This window comes from Mauremys mutica, chromosome 5, assembly GCF_020497125.1.
Source record: "Mauremys mutica isolate MM-2020 ecotype Southern chromosome 5, ASM2049712v1, whole genome shotgun sequence".
Classification (NCBI taxonomy): Eukaryota; Metazoa; Chordata; order Testudines; family Geoemydidae; genus Mauremys; species Mauremys mutica.
In genome coordinates, this window is record NC_059076.1 from 31,577,378 (window position 1) to 31,591,581 (window position 14,204).

General features: G+C 40.1%; 1 protein-coding gene across 1 annotated transcript in view; it reads right to left on the minus strand.

Annotated features, from left to right (window-relative positions):
- ANK2 (ankyrin 2) overlaps positions 1–14,204 on the minus strand; it is a 568,692-nt gene that overhangs the window by 130,791 nt on the left and 423,697 nt on the right. The window contains exons 11-14 of the mRNA XM_045018048.1: positions 7,668–7,766; positions 3,091–3,288; positions 399–497; positions 146–244 (exon numbers count right to left, since the gene is read on the minus strand). Coding sequence (XP_044873983.1) covers positions 146–244; positions 399–497; positions 3,091–3,288; positions 7,668–7,766 — 495 coding nt within the window. The remainder of the gene's footprint in view (positions 1–145; positions 245–398; positions 498–3,090; positions 3,289–7,667; positions 7,767–14,204) is intronic.

Here is a 14,204-nt window from a genome sequence, read left to right on the forward strand (position 1 = left end):
GAGAAATATATGAGGTTATTTTTCAGAGAAGTTCAGTTAGTAATAAATAATCATTAAAATGTGACCTTTGGCTGGGCTACATGGCAGCTCAGTTCCATGGTGCATGAGCTGATGCAGTGATTATTCTAATCCAAGCCATACTCACAATGTTAGTGACATCTGGAGAGGCTCCATTCTGCAGCAGGAGGAGGACTATATTCAAGTGGCCCATAAATGCAGCCACATGTATTGGTGTGAGGCCAGACTGTGAAACAAAGCAACAGCAGTTTTACTCCTCTGCACAGGGGCTGAGGGGCTTCTTCATTTAAATAAAACATGACTAAGAAGATACGGAGAGAGGGAGAAGAAAAGGGAGAAGAGAAGGAATGTGTTTTTTAGGAGTTGAAACACTGTTCTACCTCTGTTATAGCCTGGATTGAAGCCCCATATTTCACCAGGAGTTCCATGACTTTGATGCGGTTTTTCTTGCAGGCAATGTGCAGTGGAGTAAAACCATTCTGTGCGAAAAACAATTCTGTTAGCTAAAAACATGCAGCTACAGTTCCCACACAGCTCCTGGCTGGCACACTGCAAGCAGTAGTGTTAGAATATCAGATGCCATTGTTCCTCAGTCATAGTAGGCTCTGAGATATAGAAAAAAAAACCAAGTCATCTTAATGGGCTGCTATTTCCTTAATACACAACAGCCTCCAAGGCTTTCTGCCCACATATTGGAGAAAAACATATAAACTAACAAAACACGGACATTCTCCTTTTGAAAATGAAGACCATACTAGAAAGCAAATATAAAACCATCCATTTGGGAATAGCTTACATATATTGCGGAACCTGCCTCACGTGAAAAAAAATCATATATTAAAAGATGATGGTGATAAAAACCAACAGATGCTTTCAAAATTATCTACTGTCATTTAAAAAATAGGGGGCAGGATACTTAACTGCTTGCCTTTCTCCTAGATCACATCTCATTTTTCTATTCTCCTTTAAAAAGACTCTCTGACCTGTGTGTCTATATCTATGTATGTCCATATTTATGCAGTATATCTCCTGTATATTTTATATGCAGATGAATACATGCATTGACTAAGAGGCAGCTTGTACTAACACTTTCTATTGAGCATAATCCTTACTATCATTAAGAAATCTATTTGCTTCCATGGAAATTATCCTGGTAATAGGATCTAGGACCGCAGTCTAACAAAGCATTTATGCATGTGCTTGAGTACATCCCTATTTGACTTAAGTATATCCTTAACTTCAAGTCCATGTTTAAGTCCCTTTAAAGTCTATGGGGCGTAAGCATATGCCTAACATTAAGCAAATGCTTACGTTCTTTGCTGAGTAGTGATTGATGCTGAATTGGGACCTAGGCTGGACAACAAATCCTTGAAAGATCAGGACCACAGTGTTTACTTTTTTAAGTAGAGACTTGCTGAAAAATACAAGTAGTTTTTTTTTAATGCAAAGCAAGAATGTGTTAGATAATCATTGGTTTTTCTAATGAAAAAGGTCAGAATTGCTAGTGCTCAACTAGAAGTAAAGCCAGTTAATCAGTGAGAGAGAGGAGAGCAGCTGCTAGAATGACAGCTTACTCCATGGCTAGTCTCTGTTAAAATAAATGTTACTTATAGGTTGACATTAATATGTTTTAAAAAACAATAATTAAAACAACTGAGAACATATGTAGGGCTTTATATCTTCAAAGCGCTGTACAAACATTAACTAATTAAGTACTTCAAGAATATCTATCTCAAAATGAATTATTCATAAAGCTTATTCCATCACTTTACTTGCTAGAGATACTATGTAGAATAGTAAATTAACTAGTCTAGGTAGCTTTATATGTTAGCCTGGAATAGCTAGGTTCAGATATAGCTCAACACAAGCTTTGTCCATGCTTCTAGCTGGCACTGCTCAGATGTCCTAGAGTTGCCCTCTAGTCTGGTTGTTGAAAAATCTGAGTTATAAAATTATGTCTCCCTGTTAAATGTACACCTTGCCTACAACACCCCAATGATTATCTCTGTCTTCATCATCATCATCACCCTTGCAAACGGGCATCTCTAACTTAGAATTCTATAGTATGTAATTTAACCAGGCTCTGGTCAGTTGCTTTTCTCCTGTTCTTCTTAAAGGACGGGGGAGCTTTATAAAAGAAATCAATTATGATGACCAATGTTTATTGTGATGAATATTATGGAGGAACAACAGCCACTCCATAGTTAAGGGTGATAGTAGCTTCCCATTATAAGCCCAACAATTAACCCTCCCAACTTCCCCAAAAAGAAATCAATACCCTTGAAATTTCACATACTGTGTCATATCGCTGGATACATTTTCTGGGAAGCTGTAGTGTTTCAGAACTTTCCATTGTTAATTTTATTGCATTTAGTTCATTTTACTTCATCTTGTTGACCTTGCTGAGGTCATAAAGTGTTCGTGACAGGCTCTTTGTTAAGTCTTAAAGGCCTTAGAAATTCCTTCCTGTTTAGGGGATGATGGTCAGGTCCTTGAGCACAAGGAATTATTTATAATATAATATTTTTATTTATGCTTCAGAAAAATAAAAAATTGGACATGCTATCATTAATTATATTTGGTAAATGGAAGTTCAATAAGTGCAAAAGACTAATTTTCTGCCATCTAGCAAAAATATTGGACAATTTATTTTAAAAAGTCTAGCTTCAGATGTAGTATTATGTCCACACCAATCAGCCTTTTACAGTGGTAACAAATATGAACTGCACCACCATACGGTAAAGTGTGAAAGGCCAAAATGGCAAATGCATTAAAACACCGGAACGTGTGATAGTGTTAGCTAGCAATGACTGTGATTCCAAGAATGGTTGCATAGCCTCAGGAATTGATCATGCAAATACTTGCTAGTGAACATAGTGTTTACTATCATGAGTAGACCCATTGAAGTGGAACTCCTACATCCAACAGTAACTGCCGTTTACAACAGTAAGCACTACATCCTATTGACATATGACTGGTAAAAGAAGTAAGCACTATGCTCAGTAGCGTTTGCAGGATGGGGCCATCTACAATCTGCAGCGGTGTTGCATTAGAGGGGTGAGGCAAGTTTACCAGGGCTCGAGCGTTGGGATTTGCTCTCTTGTCCAGCAGAAGCTTGGTGACACGATAATGGCCACAGTGTGCAGCAACATGTAGGGCAGTCAGGTAATCCAGTGTGACATCATCAACAGGAGCTTTGTGCTGCAGTAGATGTTTGACACATTCCACGTGGTCACCCTGAGCAGCCATGTGAAGCGGAGAGAGTCCATTCTGTGCCAGCAGAAAATACAAGTGTATCAAACTTCCAGTAAAAATAACTTATGATTATATAGTGCCATTTATTCAGAAGAATCCCAATGTGCTTTACGAAATGTATAGGAATAACTTCATCCAGCACTGAAATGCAGCACCTGTGGGATGAAACACTAACAGTTCACAGCAACATCACAGACAGTTGTAAAAGAGAGTGGAAAAGAATGCCATAAACCCATGGCAAATGTGTGGAAAATGTAGGCAGGCAGAATACAGTTATCCAAATATGGAAATTAGCTATAGTGCATTGTCTTGAGAAAAGTCTCATGGTATCTTTAATGTCAGGACTGTGCTTCCCTAGGCTATGACAAACCTATGCTAGGCAATAGGGTCTGTATTCATTCAGAAGGAAAAGCATCTACTTAGTCACCAACACACATACTGTAGAACATGTTATTTTTCCTCAAGGTCTCCAACAATAAATACTGGCCAACCCTGACCCTTTTTAGTTTGAGACCTGATACTCTCACAGCCCAACGTGGGAAGATGTCATGGGCCCTGTGTTACCACTGTCAACAAGGAATTATACAATACAGTTGTACTCATATTTATGTTCCTGGTTAAAAGAAATACATAAAGTACACTATTATTCAGAATAGTAAGGTACTCAATTACAAACCTTCTATAGGCCTTTTAGGAATTAAACACAAATGATTCATGCTTTCCTGCATAGTTTACAGAAAAAAGGCTAGTTGAGTATTATTAATAAACCCTGCCATAACATTGTAAATGGTACTGTATGCAGCAAGTTACCATACACACAAAAGACATGTGGGCTGATTTTCAGAGGTGCTGACCACCCACAATTCCCACTAAAGTCAATATAGCTGAATGTGCCTCGAACCTCTGGAAACCAGGGCAAATGGTACTTACGAAAGAGTTTACAAATGTAGGGCTGATCCTGAGAACACTTACTAGCAAGCGTAGTGCTCACTACCCAGGAAAAATCCTGCTACATTTGCTAGTGTTTACTGAATCAGGCTCTAGTATCTGAATATGGTAACGCTTTGATGTGCTTAGTTTTTAGGAAATGATTATCAAGTGGTTTGGATGAAAGCTCCAGCCTGATCAGCTGCTGGGGATTTTGACCTGCCTCTTGACAAATGTACACAATGGGGTCTCAGTAGAGCTTCACCAGGCAGGCTGCTGTACCACTCTCGGCATTATATATGTCATTTTAAAATAAGAGAAAAGGTTATAAAATATTGAAGTTCGTGGGAAGGAACTAAAGCAAAGTGACTTATTTCTATTTTTCATTCAGCTGTCTGTCTCCAATCGGGAACAGCTCCAATGGGGCCGGGGCACTAGAAGGGAAGCTGTCTTTAACACAGGTTTCATTTTACAGGTCGGGTATGATTTGGCAGTGGGGAAGAAGAGAATGTCTCAGTTCAGATGGTTCAAAGTTACCATTTAATTAAAATATAATTGAAAGGCTACAAAATATCTTCTTGAATTGGTTGCTTCTTTGCCCGCTACTTTTCCTGAAGAGAGTCCCAATCCCTGTCAGTACCAAAAGGGTGAAGGGAATTGTGTATTGATGATGGGGGAATGGAGCCCTCTGATCATCACTGAAGTATTTAACATGTAGGATCCCTTCGCTGTACAGATCTTTCATGCCACACCTGTGGCTATGCTTCAGACCAATTGCCCAAATGATCGGTAGAAGACCCTGGACCAGCTCCTGCCAATCCCTCATCATAATGGGGGGCCCTGACTCAGTGGAACATATATGTTCAAAATCTGGGATTCCAGCAATCAAAGTGTGGACTTCTTTTGTGCCACAGACATTGGCTCCATTGGGGGCCCCCTGCTTCTCAGTGCAAGAGGGATTTTGGGAGAGGTGCAATGGAGTCACAAAGACACTTATTATTTAATATTTATTTATATTTACTATTTTATTAGTGTCATAAACAGATAGTTAAGGGTTAAGGTCTCTTTTACCTGTAAAGGGTTAACATGCAGTACCTGATGACCACCTGACCAGAGGACCAATCAGAGACAAGATAATTTCAAATCTCTGTGGAGGGAAGCCTTTGTCTGTGTTCTTTGTGTAAGTGTTCGAGTTCTCTTTTTGGATCTAAGAGAGGCCAGACATGTCTCCAAGTTCTCCTGGAGTAGTTCCTACTATTCAATAGTGAGTATTAATTAGAAAGGTGGATTAATCTTATAATTTGATTTCTACATTTGCAATTGTGTTTTGCTGAAGGAAATTCTTTATTCCTGTTTGCTGTTACTTTGCTTTTACTGAGAAAGAAAGGGGGAGGGGAAATGCTCTCCAGGTTTATAGGTTAGACTCTGTGTATTGTTCCATCTTGGATTACAGAGACAAGTTACTTTCTTTTTATTCTTTAATAAATCTTTTCTGTTAAGAACTTGGTTAATCTTTCCTTGGGTGGATTCTCAGGGAAAGGGGAGGGGGAGGCATCCCTCTGTAGTTAGATCCCGGTATCCCTCCTAGGAAAGGGAGGGGGGAGGAAGCAGGGGGGAATGGTTTATTTCTCCTGGGTGTAAGAACTCCATGGATTTGGGGCTCTTGGGATCCCCAAGGATTTTGGGGAAGGACTGTGTCCCAATCCACGTACCTGATTGGGTGGTGGCAGCTTTTACCAGATCTAAACTAGGATTTTAGTTTAGAGATAAATTCATGCAGGTCCCCATATTGGAACCCAACAGCTCTAAGTGGGGGTGAGACCTATGACAATTAGCACTGCATGTATCCCCAGCCATTCTTTCTAGCAGACGAAGAGCACACCAGCCAAAGGAACAGGACCGGCTCCAGGCACCAGCGCACCAAACAGGTGCTTGGGGTGGCCAAGGGAAAGGGGCGGCACGTCTGGCTCTTCGGCTGCAATTTGGTGGCGGGTGCCTCAGTCCCTCTCGGAGGGAAGGACCCTCCGCCGAAGAATAAAGCGGCAACGGTAAAACTGCCGCCGAAGTGCCGCAGATCGTGGCTTTTTTCCCCCCCCACCACCACTTGGGGCAGCAAAAACGCTGGAGCCGGCCCTGGAAAGGAACCAGTGCAGCCATAAGGATTCCTTTGCACACCCCCTCTCAGCTTCTATATAGACACCCATTGTATAACCTGCCCACACGGGATGCTCACAGGGATCCAAAGTTACACAGTGCGAATATGTCCATGGCACAGCCCACAGACTGAGAGCAATGAAATAAGTAAGCTATTTTTAAATGTAAAATAGCCAAGACTCTTATCGATTTAAAACAGATCACAAGACTGATATCTTCAAACTTAGGTGTCTACAATTAGTCTCCTAAATCCACATGTAGGCACCTAAAAGAAGTGACCTGCTTTTCAAAGGTGGTGATTAGAGCTGGTCAAAATTTTTCTAACAGTAATTGAATACTAATTGTACTAGTAACTAGTATAAGTTACTAGTTCAATTAGTGTTCAATTACTGTTAGTATTAGTTAGTAGTTAACTGAACTGCAACTATGGAACATTAATGGTAATTAATTTTAATACTTTAATTTTAGACAACTCTTTGGCGAGGTGACTCTGTTTAGCTCTATGTCGGCAAAGTGCTTAGCATATTTAGGATGCAATCTGTTATGACCATATCAATCTCTTAAGAACACAAAGACAAAGTGGCATTCGCCATTTCTATTCAGATACTTCACATCATTTAATAAGTATGGTTGCCCAGCACCTGTTTTCATCTGTCTTTGATGCAGTATGTAGGATGAGAAATGTATCCGCTGATTGGCAGAGAGAATTTGATTAAAGGGAAAAACAAAGAAAGCTTTTATATTAAATGGCTTTACCTTAATTACACAATTTTTTTTAAAAAATGGTGGTTATATATTTATTCATTAATGGGAATACTCTGGAATTGTTTAGTCTACTAAAGGAAGTGAGAACAGCTCCATGGGATATAACAAAAGTAGATAAAAGATCAGAAAATATAGAGGGAATGATTTTACACTGACCAAAGAGATGGGATACATAACCCATCTTTCCCATATCTAACTTCTATGATTCCATGAAACCACGTTAGTTAATTCCTGTTGTATGGGATGAGAACAGGCCACTTGTCCTGAAAGAGTACTGTCTATATTACACATGTAACCTGTCTCCTAAGAGAAAATGGAGTGATTTTGTTAATGTATGCCAATTCTCCTTATGTGGAAGGTTCAAGTCTATTTTCAAGAGAAAATCCTTACTTTTGGATTACTCTATCCAAAATATTTATTCAGTCTAAAGCATTTCCAGTGGGGTTACTGACATGTCCCTATATTCCTCCTCACCCTTCCAGAGTACCTAGTAATTGCTTTGAAGGGTTGTCACTGATATTAATTTGTTCTGTGAATGAAATACTCACCTTGGTCCTTGCAAGCAGTGGAGCACCCCGTTCCAAGAGGAGCTCTACAACCTGGTCATGCCCACTTCGTGCGGCACAGTGAAGTGGAGTCAGTCCATCCTTTAAGCAAAAGGAAAGTGTTAAGCATATATCCAGACTGCTCATCTTACTGCTCTCTATGGAACAAACATTCAGAAATCTAGCCCACAAGTTCCTGATACTGATTGAGTGCTGAGCACCTGCAAATCTTGCAAACCTCCAGCAAAAGCTGTCCCTTTTATTAATGTCTAGATGAAACTGACTTAGTAGAATTAAGCTTTACCCCCAGCTCACCTTTGCATCAGTGAAGGACATTCTGAGGTTACACTTTGAGAATGGTGGAGAGGAAACACATTATGTGTGCAAACCCATTATCAAAGAAGAGATTGCATGCATGCATCTCCTTCCCTCCCTCACTCTCCTCATGGCTTTGAAATTGTGCTTCCTCTCTCTGAATACTGTGTGATGGCCGAAGGATACTCAGCTAATCAACCACAGTGCTTCAATTGCTTTTGATACAGAGATGAAATAGTAAATGTCCATGCCAGAAAATTTCTAACAAGCAGGAGGAGAGGAAAGACTTTGAGTGGAGGAGAGAAACCAACAGAGAAAAGACTCTTCCTTCCAAGGCTCAACGACAAGCAAGATCTAATAACCTTTTTGCTAAACTTGCTGTGACAGCACCGTCTCTGAAATTTTCTCTCCATTGCAGAAGACCAACCTGTCCCACAACACATGCTCACGCTGCTCAGTCACTGAACAAAGCAGTTAGAGAAAGATGGGTCAATGAAACACTTAGAAAGGAAAGTGCATTCTAGATAATGCTGCTACTGTCTGGTCCTTCCCTCAGAGCGAAAGAGACAGCAAATGCAAGGGGGGAATGATAAAAAAAGAATAAAATATCAGTGCTGAATGACAGAAAAAAGAAAATCACATAAGATATAAAAAGAAACCCAAATATAGAGAATTTTAACCTTAAAGTGCAATGCTGTATTACCATACATGCACTCGGATGAGCACTCAATGCCTGTTCAATACAGATGTGTAACTGAGATGTTTTCTTTGAATTTAAAGTAATAGAAAACACCATTGTGACACCAATTGACTTGTTTGATATATTTACTTCTGAGGGAACTCTGCACCAAAACATTAACAAATTCTGTGCACAATATTTTAAAATTCTGCAACTTTTATTTGTCAAATAAATGTGGCTCCAGCATGGAAGCCCACTGGTTGCACTGAGGTTGGAGAGCATCCTGATGCCCACGCCTCCCCCGATACAGGGACTCGGCAGTGAGGCTGCACCCGACCCTGGTGTAAGGGCCAGGCCTACCCAGAAACACCCTGCGGCCCTGCCCGGCCCTCTGTGCCAGGCACAACAGGTTTGGGTGGCAGGCTCAGCCCAGCGTAGAGGTGTGGCGTTAGAGGTTTCTGTGCGGGACACTCTGGGGGTGGGCGGCTCTGTGGGAGATCTGGATGCACAGGGGCTTGCTGGGGGGTTTCCAGGTGCAGGGGCAATGGGACTCTCCAGGAGATGCAGGTGAAGGTTGTTGGAGCTCAGCAGAGGGGGTATAGGTGGGGGAGATGGGGATTAGCAGGGAGATTGGATGTGGGGGGTCCAGGTGCTGGGGGAGTGGGGCTTGATGGGCTAGGATTCCAGGTACAGCTGGTTAGGGCTCAGTGGGGTGGGGAACTCAGTGAGAGGGTCTAGGTATAGGGGGTAGGGCTTGTCAGTGTGAGGGTTCAATGGGCCTGCTTAATGGGGGAGCCCCAGCTGCTGCTGAGGGGACATCGCGTGCCAGGCTCCCACTTCCCCAAGCCCCTTTTCTTCCCCATCCCCATCCCCCTCCCCCACCCTCCCACATTCCTCTACCACCCCCCTTCCTTCCCCACTGCCTCTTTCCCCCACTCTCCCTTCCCTCATTTCCCCCACCCTCTCTTACACGGCCCCACTGCAGGCACTCACTGTTGCACAGAAAACTGGAAGGCTCCCAGTACACAGAAGGGGAACACAACTGGCACTAGGACCCAGGAGACGGTGTTCAACTGCAGAGTCAGCGGAGCTGAGATGCAGCCTCCTTCAGCTGGGCAGCTCTGTGCTTGCAGAAATGGGGGTGGGGGGGGCAATGGCACGTAACCCTATGTGCCCCTCATGCCTCACCTCTGATAGGGGGCAATCCCCCTAAAACTGCACCCATCCTCATCCCCCACGCAGCTTCCTTTTGCTTCCCTGCCATTTTCTGCAGGAAAACACAGGAATTCTGTGGGGGGAGGGCATTTTCTGTGGGCATGCAGCCCCGCAGAATTCCCCCAGGAGTAAATGTATGGTAAACCATTGCACCTTACTATTCCAGTTATAACCTGATGGGGGCAGTGGTGGATTCTGGAACATACTTTAAAATTATTTTGTTTCTCCCAGCCCTCAATTTTAAATATCACAGAAGACAGAACAGCTTTTTTTGAAAGAGTGACTTGTAGAGCTTAGCTGGAGTCAGGAGCTGAAATTTTGCTCTAATACTTAGCTGCTAGCTTCCAGAGATTTTTCCAGATACCATGAAGTGCTAAGTGTGCCTCAACTCCCACCAATTAAGGTACCATTAAAGTCAATGGAAGCTTTGCCATTAATTAATTTCAATAGGTGCAGGATCAATTCTTTAAATGGATTTTGTGGGTGCTCAGCATCTCACAAAATTGTATCCTTACAAAGGAATGCAGCATAACTGGGTTAGCAGGGTTTTTATTGCTCTGAAATTCTAGTGTATCCTAAATCAATTTTGCAGCTGCATATACTGAGATATACCCTTATCTCAGCGCCACGGGGATTTACACATCTAACTCCCATTAGCAATACTGAAGTGAAAATAAATCCCTGAGGGATTTAGGAGAAAGGTGTTTATTTGTTATTGCTCTCCCAGGTCTGTCTTTTTGCGCTCTATCTTTTAATCAGAATGGGTGATTGCTTGCTTACCGTCTTCGCTATTGTTCTAGTTTGAAAAATAGCAAAACAAAGGTAATGATTGGTGTGAAGCCTTCAAGAAAACAAGACAAATCCCCCGAGTGAAGAAATGGAGAGCAACTCAAACCAAAGAGATGAATAATTTGTAGATATGCTCACAAAATGGTGCTCAATTCCATAGCTAAAAAGGTTCAATTTTAGTGAAAAGAAAAATAGGAACTAATCTGAGCATTAAAAAAAATCCCTTTGTGTCTTTTATCGAGGATCTAACCCCATGGGAAAAAAATCACAAAGAAAAACTTTGTATCTCTATCCTATCCTGTTCTGTTTCTTATACTGCTCTCATTACTGTAGTATCTGAGTGCCTCCCATATGCATTAAGCAATGTAACTAGAATCCATCCTTTGTTGCTTTTTCCTCAATTCTTTCTTCCTCTCGCAGAGGGAAAACTGCATGTGGATTTTTTAAATTGATATTTTATTATTTTAAAAAATAACTATATTTTTATTTATGTTTTGTTCAAAAGTGAGGAGAACTGAACTGGGAAAAGCACATTGCACTAGAGGAACCAGTATATAGTGCAATTAGGACAAACCAACACAACCACAGTGCAATTCAACTGTCTTGTTTATTTCAGGAACTTCTAACCAAGAAGATTGTAATTAAAATAGACACAATAGTCTATAACATATAAATATGCTCTAGCACCATGTAGCAAGTTACAGTGGTTCTGAACACTCTAAAACAGGGGTAGGCAAAGGCAGCACATGCGCTGATTTTCAGAGGCACTCACACTGCCCGGGTCCTGGACTCCGGTCTGGGGGGCTCTGCATTTTAATTTAATTTTAAATGAAGCTTCTTAAACATTTTTAAAACCTTATTTACTTTACACACAACAGTAGTTTAGTTATATACTATAGACTTATAGAAAGAGACCTTCTAAAAACATTAAAATGTATTACTGGCACGCGAAACCTTAAATTAGAGTGACTAAATGAAGACTTGACACACCACTTCTGAAAGGCTGCCGACCCCTGCTCTAAAATGTACTGCGGGAGTTTACCTGTTATATCTTTCTTAATCATTCTACCACTATATAGTGTACCTGGTACATTGGGAAAATACAGGCAGGTGCTGCCCCAAAGACTAAGCATGTAATTTTGACACACCGTGTCTTGGCTGAAACATCATGGCTTTCAAACAAAGCCAGCGGGTACTCCAGCAGCACAAAAGCTCCCATAAAACGGTTAACAGAGGTGAAGAAATACAATGCATCTGTCTCTATTAAAGGATCCATACTCATCTCATCACCCAGTAATGTATGTTATGATGAATTTAAGGCCTATTGTATATATTGTTCTCATGAGAGTAACTGAGTAACATACATAAATGTTTTAACATCCATGAGATATTTGTTCTATCAGTCCCATATTCTATTTGTGGACCTTTTGTAACCAAGTGAAAAGGACAGTTCACTTTCAGAAATGACATCAAGATCGATCACATCAGTATAAAAGCTACAAAAATTCAGAACTTCTCCATTCCCTTTTAATTGGCTGTCTAAACTGAAAATGAACTTCAGAGAACACCCGCCCCCTCTCGCTGATATTGCTGCCCATTCTTAAACCTGTAAATGAATTATGAATCATTTGCATTAGCGTTTCGCTGCAGGCTCGCTATGACAAATTATTCTGTCATACCATAGTTATTAAAATACTCTACTACAATGCAACAGCAAGACTGGAAATAAGAAATTGTCACTACAAAGCATTCAAGTAGGGAATCGGGGAGGGGAGGCGAAGGACCATTTTGTTAAAAGAGGTAGAGCACATTTATATATGAAGTGTTGATGATATTATGTGAACATTATAGGTCAAATTATCACAGGACTCTTCAAAATTGCACCTGCAAAACTCTCATTAGCACCTGGGTGAACTCATATTTGCATGTTGCATATGGCAGGCACTTACATTCAATGTCAATTTTTTGCCTGAAACAAAAGGTTTGCATATGGAAATTTGGCAAAATTTAGAAGATCCCTTTGAAAATTCAGGTCTGTGACTTGAAGGGCACAATCTTGCTAGGTGTTGAATGCCTTCAGCTTCTAAGATCTCAGCATTCTAGGAGACACTCAACATCTTGCCAATCAAACTCCAAATGAGACAGAAGCAGGAAGGATAGATGAACTCCTCCTAACAGAAAGATCAGGCTCTCACACAAATGTCTACAATAGTAAAAAAGAGGGAAGGAAAATACCAAAAACCTGTGGTGGATAAGTAGACTTATATGACAACAAAGGATCATGCTTTCTGCAGCGGTAAGTCAAGCTGGTTCAATGAACTACACTGATTTACACTAGCTAAAGATCTAAACCAGATTTTTTTTTTATAATTGTATGTAAAGCATCAGGAACTCTTTATGCATTTTCCTTGCCAGATAAGGGAAAGCAATACATTTGAACACGGTAATTTAAAAAAAAAACCCACCATGTTATGGGTATTCCAAAACATCTTACCAATTTAAATAATTTTGGAAATCAACTAAACTATTAGTATTTATGAAGATGCATAGTAAGCTCAATACTGCAAATTGCTGAGCACTCTCTTTTTTTTAATCCAATGGGAGTTCAACACATTCTGCACCTCACAGGATTAGGCCCATTATACAGATTATATGCTAAAATACAATCTAACAAACAATAGCAAAAATGTACTATGCTTCAAGAGCACTGAGTCTCAAGAGTTCCACTTTAGTACATTTGTATAGGTCCTCTTTTATTTATCAGCCCATCTCTTGCAGTATTAAAATTAAGTACTAATCCAGATTTGTGAGTAAATATTAGGTGCAGCTATTTATAAGGCACCAGACACCATATTTTCATTTATTATTAATTCTGCAACAGATCTAACTCAGCACTGTGAAATAAATAATTCAAATTTCTCCTAAATTTACTTTGCATTAAACAGATTACTCTGTTCTTTGAAAGTTTTATTACATATTTTTCATTGTCATTTATGTCCCCTTTGTGTGGGACATCTTAATTTGCTTAAACTTTATCTTTTCTGGCTGCAAACCACTTATTTTATTTATTACTGCCAGTCCTCATCTCATTAAAAACAATCAGTGTAACTTCAGCCTCTAGCTTTAAGCCTTCATTCTCTTGTTGTAATTAAATACACTCTAATGTAATCGACCATGTATGCTCTTCAAAACACAAATCTAAAAGATCAAGAAAAAAATCTTAACTGGGTTTGCCCAACCAATATGACACAATATATTATACTTAAATAATTGTAGAGTTATATCAAAGTATTATTTATGTTATATGTAGTCACTAGCTATGTCAGCCTACATATATTTTTTCTTTTCTTTTTTCAAAAAATTATTTAGATACACTAAGAAGGTTTTTGGAGAAAGAAAGAAAGAAAGAAAGAAAGAAAGAAAGAAAGAAAGAAAGAAAGAAAGAAAGAAAGAAAGAAAGAAAGAAAGAAAGAAAGAAAGAAAGAAAGAAAGAAAGAAAGAAAGAGACATCATTTGTCACTGTTTTTAAAATGGCAGCAGCC